At 37.3% G+C, this 13,064-nt stretch overlaps 1 protein-coding gene across 2 annotated transcripts; it reads left to right on the top strand.

The window, feature by feature from the left end:
• The first annotated feature begins 6,216 nt into the window (after positions 1–6,216).
• Positions 6,217–12,909, top strand: LOC133878270 (uncharacterized). Of its 2 annotated transcripts, none has more exons than XM_062316805.1 (10): positions 6,217–6,368; positions 6,476–6,547; positions 6,671–6,763; positions 8,521–8,602; positions 8,740–8,796; positions 10,565–10,629; positions 10,700–10,795; positions 11,002–11,088; positions 11,176–11,256; positions 11,355–12,909. In XM_062316805.1, exons 1-10 carry the CDS (start codon positions 6,270–6,272, stop codon positions 12,288–12,290), a joined length of 1,668 nt encoding a protein of 555 aa, XP_062172789.1. In that variant the 5' UTR covers positions 6,217–6,269; the 3' UTR covers positions 12,291–12,909. The 2 variants fall into 2 exon arrangements, with proteins under 2 accessions (XP_062172789.1, XP_062172790.1); XM_062316806.1 differs by having other exon boundaries at positions 6,240–6,368; positions 6,493–6,547; positions 11,355–12,908.
• The last annotated feature ends 155 nt before the right edge of the window (positions 12,910–13,064 follow it).

Here is a 13,064-nt window from a genome sequence, read left to right as displayed (position 1 = left end):
ATCTCTCAATCCTGGATTTGCCTCGTAAAAAAAACATTCCATTGAATACTCCGTTATGAACGACCAAGTTATCATCTACCATCGCATATTTGTTCCTCACGATACTAAACAAAACTGGAAAGCATTGCTTCAAAGAACTATCCCCACACCACCAATCATGCCAGCAACTAATAAGTGGCCCATCCCCTACCTCAAAACGAACAAAATTATAAAACTTCTCCCATCCCCTCCTAATATGTTTCCACACACCCACTCCATAGGAACCCGACACCTCTTTCAAATACCACCCACCCTTTAGGCTCTCAAATTTTGCGTCAATCACCAATTGCCATAAAGCCTCTCTCTCCCTACCATATCCCCACAACCATTTACCCAAAAGAGCTTGATTAAAATGGATGAAGTTGTGAACTCTCAACCCACCTGAATGTAAAGGAGTACAAATCCTGTTCCATTTCACTAAATGAAATTTGGCCTCATCTCCAATACCACTCCAAAGAAAAGCATTTTGAATATTATCAAGACGATTAGCCACCCTCACTGGAATAGGAAATAACGACAAGAGATATGTAGGAAGATTGGAGAGCGTACTTTTAATAAGAGTCATCCGCCCATCCTTAGACAAATACATAAGCTTCCATCCAGCCAACCTCATTTCCATTCTCTCAACAACATCATTCCAAATGGACACGGATTTGTAAGAAGCTCCCAATGGCAAACCCAAGTATGTCAAAGGCAAAGAAGCGACCCGACATCCAAGTAGGTGAGCCAACCTATTGACATCCTCTCCCGCACCAATAGGAACAACTTCTGATTTTCCTAAGTTAATCCTTAAGCCCGAAGTTGTCTCAAAGCGTAGAAAAATACACCTCAGATGTCGAATCTGTTCTTCTTGCGCACCACAACAAATCAACGTGTCGAACAGTAAATGATTCACAACTAAAGTCTCGAACTCCCTGAATCCTACTGAAAACCCTATCAAATTGCCTTGATCCAAAGCGACAATCAGCATCTGGCTCAAAGCCTCCATAACCACCACAAACAAAAAAGGTGAAAGATGATCTCCTTGTCGCAAGCCACGAGAGCTATAAAAAACACCTGACGGGGTCCCATTCACAAGGATAGAAAATCTCATCGTAGAAATACAAAAACGTATCCAAGCCCTCAATTTTTTCCCAAAACCACAACGGTGCAGCAAATATAGCATGAAATCCTAATTCACATGATCATAAGCCTTATCCATATCCAACTTACACGACAGCCCAGAGTCCCCTTATCGAATTTGACTATCCACACATTCATTGGCAATAAGCACAGAGTCTAATATTTGTCGACCACCAATAAACGCATTCTGAGTGTTGGAGATAATCTTGCCCAAAACAAATTTAAATCTGTTCGCAAGGACCTTTAAAATAATCTTGTAAATCCCCCATACCAAACTTGTAGGGTGAAAATCTCTCACATCCATGGCACCAGTCTTCTTAGGAATCAAAGAGACAAAAGTAGCATTAAAGCTCTTTTCAAACTTGCCTCAAGCATGAAATTTTGCAAAAACAGCTAGAATGTCAGTTTTTAAAAAATCCCAACACTTCTGAAAGAAAGCCAAAGTGAATCTGTCATGACTTGGCACCTTATCTCCATTCAAATTCCTGATCACATCCCACACCTCCTTCTCCTCAAACACTCTTTCTAGCCAGATGCTCTCATCCGCATCAATGCATTAAAAAGATAGGCTCTCCACCCTAGGCCGCCAAGAACAATTCTCAGTGTACAAATTGTTTTAATATTGGACTATATGCTCCTTAATCTCTGCAGGATTCCTGGAAATTGTACCATTAATACTCAAAGAATCCACTTGATTGAATTTACGATGTGAGTTGGCCATCCTGTGAAAAAAAATTTGTGTTCTTGTCCCCCTCCTTCAACCACAAAGCTCTAGATTTTTGCCTCCAACTCATTTCCTCAAAAAGAAGAGTCTTCTCCAACTCTCTCGACATATCTACCTTTCGAACTTTTTCGTCCTCCTCTAGGCAACGACATTCTTCAATTAACTCCAGCTCTCGAATACCCTCCAATAATTCTTTCTTCTTTTTCCCTATATTACCTAACACTTTTTCATTCCATTTCTTTAAATCTGACTTCAAAGCCTTCAATTTATTAGCCAAAATGAAACTTGGCAAACCAGAAAACTCATAAGACATCCACCACTTTGTAACCTGCTCAACAAAACCCTCGTATTTCAGCCACATGTTCTCAAACTTAAAATACATGTTTCCCACTTTTGTTGTTTCACAATCCAATAACAAAGGAAAAGATCGGAGAGAAGTCTTGGCAATCTCCTCTGTGATACTTCAGGAAAGTGTTCCTCCCACTCCAGAGAAACTAAGAACCTATCGATTCTAGACCATATTTGATCTTCCTGATTATTAGACCAAGTAAACTGACCATGTTCAAGGGGTAGGTCCATCAAATTATGTATGAAAATGAAGTTTGAAAACTCTTCCATAGCTACAGAATAGCCTACACCACTAGATCTCTCACTAAGAAAACGAACCACATTAAAATCCCCCCCAATACACCAAGGCATCTCCCACCAACTCATCAATCCAGCTAATTCAGCCCACAAATCCCTTATCTCTCTGTCATCATTTGAACCATAAACCCCCCCAAAAGCCCAAACTACATTATCTCCAGTGTTGCGCAAAGAACAAACAACAGTGCATCTACCTATACATTCCTCCACTTTCTCCACCACCCTTCTATCCCACATTAACAAAATCCCACTCAACGCTCCATTGGCACCCAAATAGCACCAATCAACATGATAGCAACCCCAAAAACTCCGTACCACCTCCCATGAGATAAATGTCATCTTTGTCTCCACCAAGCATACAATATCTGCCTTCCAATCCCTTAGAAGCCCTCTAATCTCCAATCTTTTCTCAATCGCATTAAGCCCTCTAACGTTCCACATTAATATTTTAGGTGTCATATAAGCGAGATGGACCCCTACCCTTATGCCTGCCTCTAAGAGAATGAACCCCTTTCTTCTCATAGTTAATAGACCAAGCCAACCTATTTAATTCTCTCTGCCCTTTCACCCCTTGTGAAGGCAGATAATTAGTCTTAGGTTCTGCCATATGAATGGATATATTTATCAAAGTCTTATATCTATCCCCAAGTTCACAAGTCCATTTCTTTAGTGTACAACATGGAAGGATCCATGAGTAATTTTATATGTACATTAACAATTAAGTGTCCATCAAATGTCCATAAAAAAATGAGGTGGCTTTTAAAATCACCATTGAGCGTGTGATTGATGAAAAATGATGATTTTGATCAAATGATGATTTTAAAAGCCACTTTATTTTTTGATGGACACGTGATAAACATTTAATGTACATATAAAATTACTCAGATCCATTGCTTTATAATTTTTTCTTCCTTGAGTTTTACATGCTCTAAGCGTCCATTTGAATTTGCAATTTTCAAGAGCAAACGAGCGGTGGTGCGAGCGTCCCTTATGCTTGATGACAATAGTTCTGCTTGCATATTCACAATGTGCCCGATGATGTTCCAAGTCTAAACCGAGTATCACAAGCATATGAGACCTTGGTATTTGAGCCCATTTAGAGATGTGAATTTGGTCTAGGCCTGTGTTATTTCCTGGCTGAGCTTCAACTTATGCTCTCTCTCTCTCTCTCTCTCTCTCTCTCTCTCTCTCTCTCTCTCTCTATATATATATATATATATATATATATATATATATATATATATATATAGCATTAGCATATTACTGAAGGTCCTGAATAAAGTTATGATATGCAAAGTCCATAAGGGTAATAATCATCGGAGCCTAGAGGGCCTGACTACCGACATCCGCTATGACATATGGATGAGCCGATGAGGGGCTGGCAACCCACGACTAAAGCATCGAGGGCCCGGGGGCCTATGGTCCAAATAGCTCGGCAAGGACCTAGGTGCACTATCGCCAAAATACAGTCTTTTACATTTGATTAAAGACTCCACCAAGTCAGCCAATAGCTTGCTTACGCTATGCGCTCTCCTAACAAACTTGGAAAAAGAATTTCTATGTCAGTATTTGACTGCTGGCGGGAATTTTTGAAACCCTAGAAGGGGGTGTAAGGGATCGAGGCCTATAAAGGAAGCACGAGGGTTTTCGTTCATGCATACCTAATTGACAATTCCATTACTTTGCTAAAATTTATTCTTGACTCACAAAAATTGACTTGAGTGACGGAGTGGTCTTGCTAGGTCGACCATTGGCGAACCCTCTAACTTCCTTCTTCGTTGCAAATCCTCCTCTTGGCTAGCATCGTGCAGTCACTGTATCAACCGACAATAACATATAACAGTATAACTCTCACTCCAGTTATTGGTATATTTCCAATTTTCAACATCTAATGTGGTTTTGATGACAGTGTGACAAATCCTGAATCACAATGATATGGAGGAAAAGAAAAAAATATGTCCTCCTTTTAACTGTGGAGTCAGTCTATGCAAGAGAATAAAAAAATAATCATTTGGTCTTGGTAGCGAATGGGGCGATGTGGAGAGTATAGCATTACAGAATCCTCCAAATTCGTGTGTCAATAGTTGAGAGATTATTTTCTTAATTCCTTGTTTGATTTATAAAAACATGGCTTATATTTGCCTGTGAGAATTATTATTATTAGACTTAAGTGCCGTAGTAAAAAAAAAAAAATTATGTCTTTTGTCACATAGCTCTATACTTTTAGGGGTACCCTAAGGCCACAAATAGGAGCAGAGCTAGCTTGGGGCTCGGGGGAGCTTGGCCCCCCAAGCCCCAAAGTTTTCTAAAAAAAAAAAATTAAAATTTTACTCTCCTATTTTTTATTTTTATTTTTATTTTTTCAATTTTGTCCTCCAAAATTCTAAATGCCGGCTTTGCTCATGGCCACAAATAACACTTCCCGTACAAATTTCAGCTCTTTTTTTTTTTTTTTTTTTTTTTTTTTTTTTAATGTTGGAATTATTGTGAAACTTATTAAAAAAAGAGAGGCATGGGTGCATCATGCCATGCCTATGGAACTCAAACGCATATCCCTCACCTAATTCAAGCAAACCCTGAAACTAACCAAGCAAAGCCTCTTGCCACTAACCCTTCTAGTGGTTTATGACTTAGTTGAGTAATTAACTCTTTGAAAATTACAAAACAAAATAAGTAAACTTGGAGCCAAAAAAAACTCGGAGCAAAATTAGAATACAAGTTGTTTTGGACCCGACCCAAAACTTGTGAGCAGTCCACCTTCAGCCCGAACCGATAACAGTATCACATTTAGTGTCTATTTAAATTTGTAATATCAAAAAGTGCGATTTAAAAATATCAATTTTAAAATGTGCGATTTGAAAAAGTAATTTCTTAAAACACAGTTAAGAGTTTGACATTTAAAATCGCAGGTTAGCCTTTAAAATTTTACGTTTTTAAAAAAATATCGAATTGACTACGATTTGAAAAAACATATTTTATGCGTTTTTAAATCGTAATTTTTTAAAAACGCGATTTTCAAACGATTCATTTTCTGTGATTTGGTTTAAAATCGCATTTTTTTGTTTATGAAATCGCAATTTAAACGCCGCCTTAAATTTGAAGATTTCGAGTATGTTTGAGATTGGAGACATGATATTCGTCCTTTTCATTGGTCTTCTCTAGTATTATTTTGTAAATTTAATATTAAATTTGTGGGACTCATACGTAGGTTAATGTGAATCTCACAAATTCAATAATAAATTTGTAAGAGAAGGATGAGAGAGGACCAATGAAGTGAAAAGAAAAATCATTTATTTCGGATGGCCGATACATGGGGGACGGTTTTCCGTCCCTCATCACCCTCTTTTTATTTTTTTAATTAAAAATATTGTAATTTGTCTTTTAATGGTCACATCAAATAACAAATTTTAATTTTTTTTATTAAAAAATAAAAAAAGAAGGTGACGAAAGACGGTTGTTGTCCCCACCAATCATTTTTCTTTATTTCGAGATCGTGTCAAAGAGTTTAAAAACAATTTTTACTACGTAGAATGATGTGCAAAGTAGAATCGGGCTTACCGGGTGAAAAACTCGAAAAGAAACTCAAAAAAACGTTTTTTATTTTTTATTTTTTTTTTTAAAAAAGAAAACTTAAAAATAAAGCATTTTTTCGCAAGCTCCTTCCCGATATAAAAGCAAGAAAATTGGTTGCAAAGACGTAGTTGCAGACAAGCTAGGGTTGTCCGCGAGAGTCCAGACCATGACTTGCTTGAGCTCCGAGCAGGTCTTGAAGGACAACAAAACCAGCGACCCCTTCTCCGTTTCATCTCTCAAGCTCCCTTGCAAGGCTCTCTCCGATGTACGACATCGTTCTGTTCTCTTCCCCATTTGCTTCAATCTCTCTCTCTCTCTCTCTCTCTCTCTCAAGCTATTGCGCTATTTTTATTGAAACCTCTAACCTGGCAGGTGTCTTGCTTGAGCAGCTTCAAGAACTTGGAGAGGCTCGACCTCAGCCTCAACAGTCTCACTTCTCTGGAGGTCTACCTCTCTAAAACCTTATTATATATATGTGTGTGTGTGTGTACGCCTAAATTTAATGTAGTTTCTTCAGTAGCTATGTAGGCCTAAGTTTAATGTAGTTTTCGGATGATGATAAATCAGGGGTTGAAAGCATGCGTCAATTTGAAGTGGTTGACAGTTGTACAAAACAAACTGGAAAGCTTAAGAGGAATTGAAGGACTATCTAAGCTCACCGTAAGTTTCTCATTCTTCCACTTGGGTTGTATTGTCATTTAATGTGAATGTGGTAAAGTTGGAAGCATTTTTATGTAGAAATTGGTGTGAAATATCTCTTCTACCCTGAGCCAGTGTTGTTTTTTTTTTTTTTGATAAGTAAATTTTTATTGAAAAGAAAGCGTAAGGCGCCCGAAAAACCCGAACAAAAACCCAGCAAACAGCCCCCAAGACAAAACCTAGAAAACAAAGAACCAACTAAAAGACCACCCGCAAAAGAAACCAGACAGCACCCAAAAAACCAAGAAAACCTGAGCCAGTGTTGTTGAGCTCATTCGAATAGACCTGTTCTTTGACAGCCTGGCCCCATATTGGGAAGATGAGTAGCCCGGTGGTTTATAAGAGATACTCGTGGGTGTTAAATCCTATATTGCTTACTTTCTAAGTGAAATTAAGCTTTAAAGTTCGTTATTGTTTATTTACTAGGTGAAATTGAATTTCATAATTATAGGGAAGCTCCAAATTGATTAATCATTTTGGAGTGATAACGCAGATTTTGCTAACGCTTTTCTCTGAGTTATTACACATTCACTCATTTTCAATCACATTCACTCATTTTCGATTAAACCGTCCGAGTATTTTTTACTCATTTTCGATTAAGCTATGAGCTTAAGTTTCATCTAGTAAATTGGAAAGCTCTCTGCGTGGAGGGTTAGGAGTTAAAAATCTCATGCTGTTCAAGAAATGGCTTTGGAGATTTCTCATGTTTGGACGGTGACCCTAGGAAAGATACTTATCATGGATAATCTTAGGAAGTGGCATGTCGTTGTAGTTGATAGGTGCTGTACGTGCAAGAGAAATGCGAAGTCCTTGGACCATCTTCTTCTCCATTGTGAGGTTGCTTGTGCCTTATAGAGTGCGTTCTTCAGTCGTTTTGGGCTTTATTGGGTTATGCCTGGAACAATTGTTGATTTGTATGCTTGTTGGTGAATTGGTGGTTGCACTTAGAGTGCTACTGTGTGGAAGATAGTGCATTCTTGCCTCTTGTGGTGTCTTTAGAGGGAACGCAATAAAAGTTTTGAGAGCCGCAAGATAACGATGGCGGAGCTTAAGTCCTTAATTTTTTATATTCTTTATATTTAGACAGCTGTGTTCTTATTTCCTTTGGTGCTTAGATTTCATGATTTCCTTTGTTCTTTTTTCTCTTTCTAGTTAGGTGTTTCTCTTGTACACTTCCTGTGTACCTAGATATTGCCTTTTGCTTTTAATAATATTTCGATTACTAATAAAAAATAATTTGTTGTTCACTGGGATTATATTCATAAGGTTGACTTTATACTTTTGAAAGTATCAGTACGACAAATCCTTAAAATGGAAAAGGCATTCTTATACAGGAGGGAGGGAGGGACCCAATGTTGTGTTTTCAGGATCAAAATTGTTACTTAAGGAGGGGAGGGAGGGAGGGAGGGGGGAATGAACAGAGTTTTTGAATGCAAGAGACCGCTTGTTTAGGTGCTAAGGCAAGGTGGGACGTGATGCCTTTTGAGCCTCAAGGCAAGGTGCTTACCTCTAGCGCCTAAGCATGCACCTCTGGGCATTTTTATTTCATAGATCCCCTTTTTTTTTTTTTTTTTTTTTTTTTTTTTTTTTTTTTTCCGTTCTTAAGAGACAAGTGACCGCACATTGTCTGCCTGAAGTGCCCTCTTTGCTGGTTTAATTTTAAATTGTTGAATTATATCAGGTTCTGAAAGTCTCTTTGTTCCATCTTTTGTAATCAGGTGTTAAATGCAGGAAAAAATAAGCTGAGATCGATGGATGAGGTCGGATCTCTTCTGAGCTTACGTGCATTGATTTTGAATGGTAAGCTTTCTAGTGTAATCATTGCATTACCCTAATAGTTTGAAAGTTTACGTTTTTATATGATGAAGAACATCGTGTGTTTGTGTGTTTTTTTTTCCCCCATTTTTTACTAATACTTTTTTATTCTGGTTGTGCAGATAATGAGATTATCTCCATTTGCAGACTTGCTCAGATGATGGACTTGAATACTCTTGGTATGACTTCATATTACATATATAAATTTAATGTCTAAATAAGATGATTTGTTATATGATATTTTGTAATTGTGATTTGGTTGTGCTTTAATGGCAACTTATAAAAGTCTATTCTATATTAGTTTGTTTTTGTTTGGGGTGAAAACGCAATGGGGAAAACATTAGAGGTGATGATTCTTGGAGAGAAAACAGAAAGACAAGAAAGAAATAATTGTGCATAACCTTGTACAAGCAAAATCAGGTTCATATCATATTAGTCAAGAAGTTTGGCTCCATATGTGGCCCTCTAGGAGCCCCAGTAAGACAAGCTTATGATGTTTCCTAATGTCAAACAATCGCCAAATAAGAAATCTTCAAGAGTAGGTGATGGCCTCCAATTGCTTCTTGTACCCTTCGACTATGGAATTTGGAGTTCTTTATAACTTCAGGTTGTAGTATTTTTTTTTTTCTATGATTTACTTCTAAAAAAAATAAAAAAATAAATAAAAATCTATGATTTCTCTCATATACTTTCTGTGTACTGTGACTGGATCCATCTTCCATGTGTTTCTAAATGATTTTACTTATCAAATGATAACGCTGTAACTATAAGTGTGAATTAACATAGGTAAAAACTTTATATAGAATTATAATCTTTTCTAACTCAGACTAACTGGGATGATCTCGGGATTAAGTGAAATCTGCACTGGATGATTGTTCTTTTGTGTCCTTTGAAACTGAAAGCAAGATGTTTGAATCACCTTAGCCACTGGTCAGTGTGTTTTGACAATTCAAGTGTAATGCAATTGTTGGTGGGATTTATATTTACATAGTGACATGCTCTTTGGAGGAACAGTGACAGTATTTGATGTGATTGGATGCATATGAACGCTATTTTGACATGCATGAAAAACATTGGACTCCCACTGTTATTTTCACTGTCGCAAATTAAATTACTTTTTCTCACCAGCCTGTACCATACAGCAGATTTGGTCTTATGACTATACTCGCAAAATTTTCTTTGACTTTATTAGGTACTTTATAGTTGCACAAAACCCGAATATTCTCTTTGGTCTTATAGCTAGACTATGAAAACCTTTTCCCCCTTACTCTTCCTCTATCTTTCTGTGTACTGAAATGAACTTTAGTGACTGTTTGAACCTCTTAAAATAATTTCCTAAGCCTTTTTTAGTTCTATGCGTTAAAGTAAACAGCTCTCTTTTTCTACAAAACATTTCATGATTAAACACTTCACTAGTTAATTGCATATTGAAAATTAATGTAAATTATTTTATTTTGGGAAGTTGAATAATTGGTGGGGACACCAGATATAGGCCATAACATGTGTGTATGGATGTTGACGTTGGAGAATGGCCCAAGCCCATGTGGCTGGATGATTGAGAGTTGGATATGTTATTATGGACACCTTTGTTATTTTGCATTTTATTTGTTTTGTTATTTATTTTTTCAGACTGGTTATATTAACTTTTAGGCTTTATGGTATTTTAGTAGGCTGTCAGCCTAAGTGCACTAGGGCTAGGTTTAGGGTTAGTGTTTAATCCCTAGGCTATTTAAGCATAACTTTGTATTGTGGTAATTAGCTTTTGATGAATAATATTTTGATAGACTTTTTTGTCATCTTCTTCCTCCTGAATTTTCTTCCTTCTCCCCGCTTCCTCTGCTTCTTCTCTCTTCCTTATGCTTTTCTTCTCTTTCTCATCTACTCTAAATTTCTGTTGATTGTCCGGCATCAATGATGTGCTCTTTGGCCTTTGTGATTATAATGCAGTTCTTTCTAGAAATCCAATCCGTGAAATTGGTGAGTCTCTGGTAAAGGTGAAATCTCTCACAAAGGTAAGTTTTCTGCCTCAGCAGTAATTTCACCCAAGTATGGCTTAGGCTCTTAAATCTTTCTTGGTTCCAGCTTTCTCTCGCTAATTGCCAACTTAAGACTATTGGCTCTTCGCTCAAGTCCTGCGTTGAATTGAAAGAGCTCCGACTTGCTCACAATGGCATCATGGTATGTCTTCTACTCACTGGTTTATCTCTTTTGCAAGCAGCTTTCCTCAAAATGAAAACCATCCTTCAAGTTACTCATGTATTTGCTTCTGTCATTTTATTTAGTTTTCCTCTATTATTCATATATTTAGTTTCTTGCTGTGGTTTACATTTGTTCAGTAAAATTAACCATCTTTTATTCTCTCTCCTCCTCTCTGAACTGCTCAGACTCTCCCAGATGAGTTGGCTCGAAATAAAAAACTCCAGAATTTGGACTTGGGAAATAATGTCATCTTAAGGTGGTCAGATCTGAAGGTTAGACACTGAGGTGTAATTGTTGTCTTTTTTCCCTCTTCTAGAACCCTCTTTACCAGGTATCTCAGCGACATGCTAAAATTATAGGTGCTGACTTCATTGGTTAATCTTAAAAATCTCAATCTACAAGGAAACCCTGCTGCTGAAAAGGATACATTAGCAAAAAGGGTAATAATCTCTCATGCTTCCCCGCTATCTTCTCCTCCTTTCCTGATCTACAACCTTTCTATCTTGTCATGATTCTTACCGAAGCAACTTAACTGCAGATAAAAAAAGTACTGCCAAACTTGCTGATATTCAATGCTAAACCAACAGATAAATACACCAAGAAGAACAGTGAGAGAGTTGATAAAGTTGATGATTCTACAACAAATGATACTAACAGGCTAGAAGTTCTAAAGGAAGAAAAAAGAGAGGTCGTCAGGAAAAATAATTCCAAACATCATGTGATGGATAGCAAAGATGATCATCTCGATAGTGCTAAAGCTGTTGACTTAGAGAAGAAATTGAAGCGGAAAAGGCAGAAAACAAATGACAATGTCTCAGAAAAAGTTTTTCTGGTCCATGATGATGAGCAAAGAGATGACATCAGAAACAAGAACTCCAAACATCATCGCATGGATCAAAGCAAAGATGATCCTCTTGATAATGCTGTAGATGTTGGTGTGGAGAAGCAATTTAAGCGGAAAAGGCAGAAAACAAACGTCTTAGAAAAAGAAGTTTTGGTTTGCGAGGATGAGAAAAGAGATGACATTGGGAGAAAGAACTCCAAAAAGCATGTTAAGGATGGTCCTGATAATGCTAAAGATGTTGATGTAGAGAAGGAATCGAGGCAGAAAAAGCAGAAGAAGAATGAAAAGCTTTCAAAGAAAGAAGTTCCAGTCCATGGGGGGGTTGATGGCAAGGCTGAAAAGAATCTAAAGAAGATATCAAAGATGGAGCAAAGTGAGCTTAATATTATTGATGATCCAGAAGCTTCTTTTCTAGAGCTTTTTGCTGCTGACACTGTAGAAAATCCCAAATATGACGATGAAAAGAAGAAATTTGATAAAACTATTCAACACATGAATTTGGTGGGTGGCTTAGTTACCTTCTCTGTAAAGGAAAAGAAAGCTGGAAGCCATGGTAGGGGCCCTACAATGGATTTATCCCCCACAGTTGAAGTTGGCATGGGTGGACCATCAACATGGGGTGACGAGTAATTGTTTTGTGAAGGAGCCATGCAAATGCTTTTCAGCTTCTAGGCACTCATGATTCAGTTAAAGCAAGCCTTCAAATAATCTCTCTTCCAAGATTTGGCTTCATGGAGTTTGGTTACTCTCCTTTAGATTCGCTGTGTGAGCTTTGATTGCCTGGTTATCTTGCCATGGTTTTGACAAGGCATCAAGACCCCAATGGATCTTTAGACCTACTTGTCGGGGCTTCCTTCTGTTTTGATCATCTTGCCTGCAGTCAATTGGCCAGCAATTTCACACCGTTCAAGGATTTCTTTTCTTTGCTTGGAAAGTGAATAGAGATGAAATAGTTCTTATGTCCGGACGTTAGCCACTAAACAATTAAATTTACATGTCAAATTTTGTTTAATTTTTTTTTTTTACCATAAGATAGTAACACTAGTTTGTGAGGAAATTATTGTAAAATTTTGAAAGGATGATTCTCTCTTTCTTGGGACCGGTGAAATGATCCATCTTCAGAAAAGAACAAAGATGTCCATAGTTGTTGATAATTAATACTGCAACATGTTTGATCCTGTAAAAGAACATGTGCTCCACCCAAGATAGATGGTGCCACCTGTAGTGCGAAACTCTATGGTCGAGTAAACAAATTTCCTCAAGTCTAAACTGAGTTTGTTTGCTCTTTTGGTTTCTTTCTTTGTTGTGTTTTTGTTTTGTTTTATGATTATTGATAAATAAATGTTCTAAGGAATAATAATTAAAAAAAAAACAAAAATTGGAAAGTTGGATCTATGTCCATTG

This window comes from Alnus glutinosa, chromosome 9 (genome assembly GCF_958979055.1).
Source record: "Alnus glutinosa chromosome 9, dhAlnGlut1.1, whole genome shotgun sequence".
In the NCBI taxonomy this organism is placed as follows: domain Eukaryota; kingdom Viridiplantae; phylum Streptophyta; class Magnoliopsida; order Fagales; family Betulaceae; genus Alnus; species Alnus glutinosa.
This window is presented reverse-complemented; position numbering and strand designations above follow the sequence as displayed.

Coding starts and splice junctions, on each gene's coding strand:
- LOC133878270 (XM_062316805.1), top strand. CDS start 6,270: ATGACTTGCTTGAGCTCCGAGCAGGTCTTGAAGGACAACAAAACCAGC. Junction 8,603..8,739: donor ACGTGCATTGATTTTGAATG/GTAAGCTTTCTA, acceptor CTGGTTGTGCAG/ATAATGAGATTATCTCCATT. Junction 11,257..11,354: donor AGGATACATTAGCAAAAAGG/GTAATAATCTCT, acceptor ACTTAACTGCAG/ATAAAAAAAGTACTGCCAAA.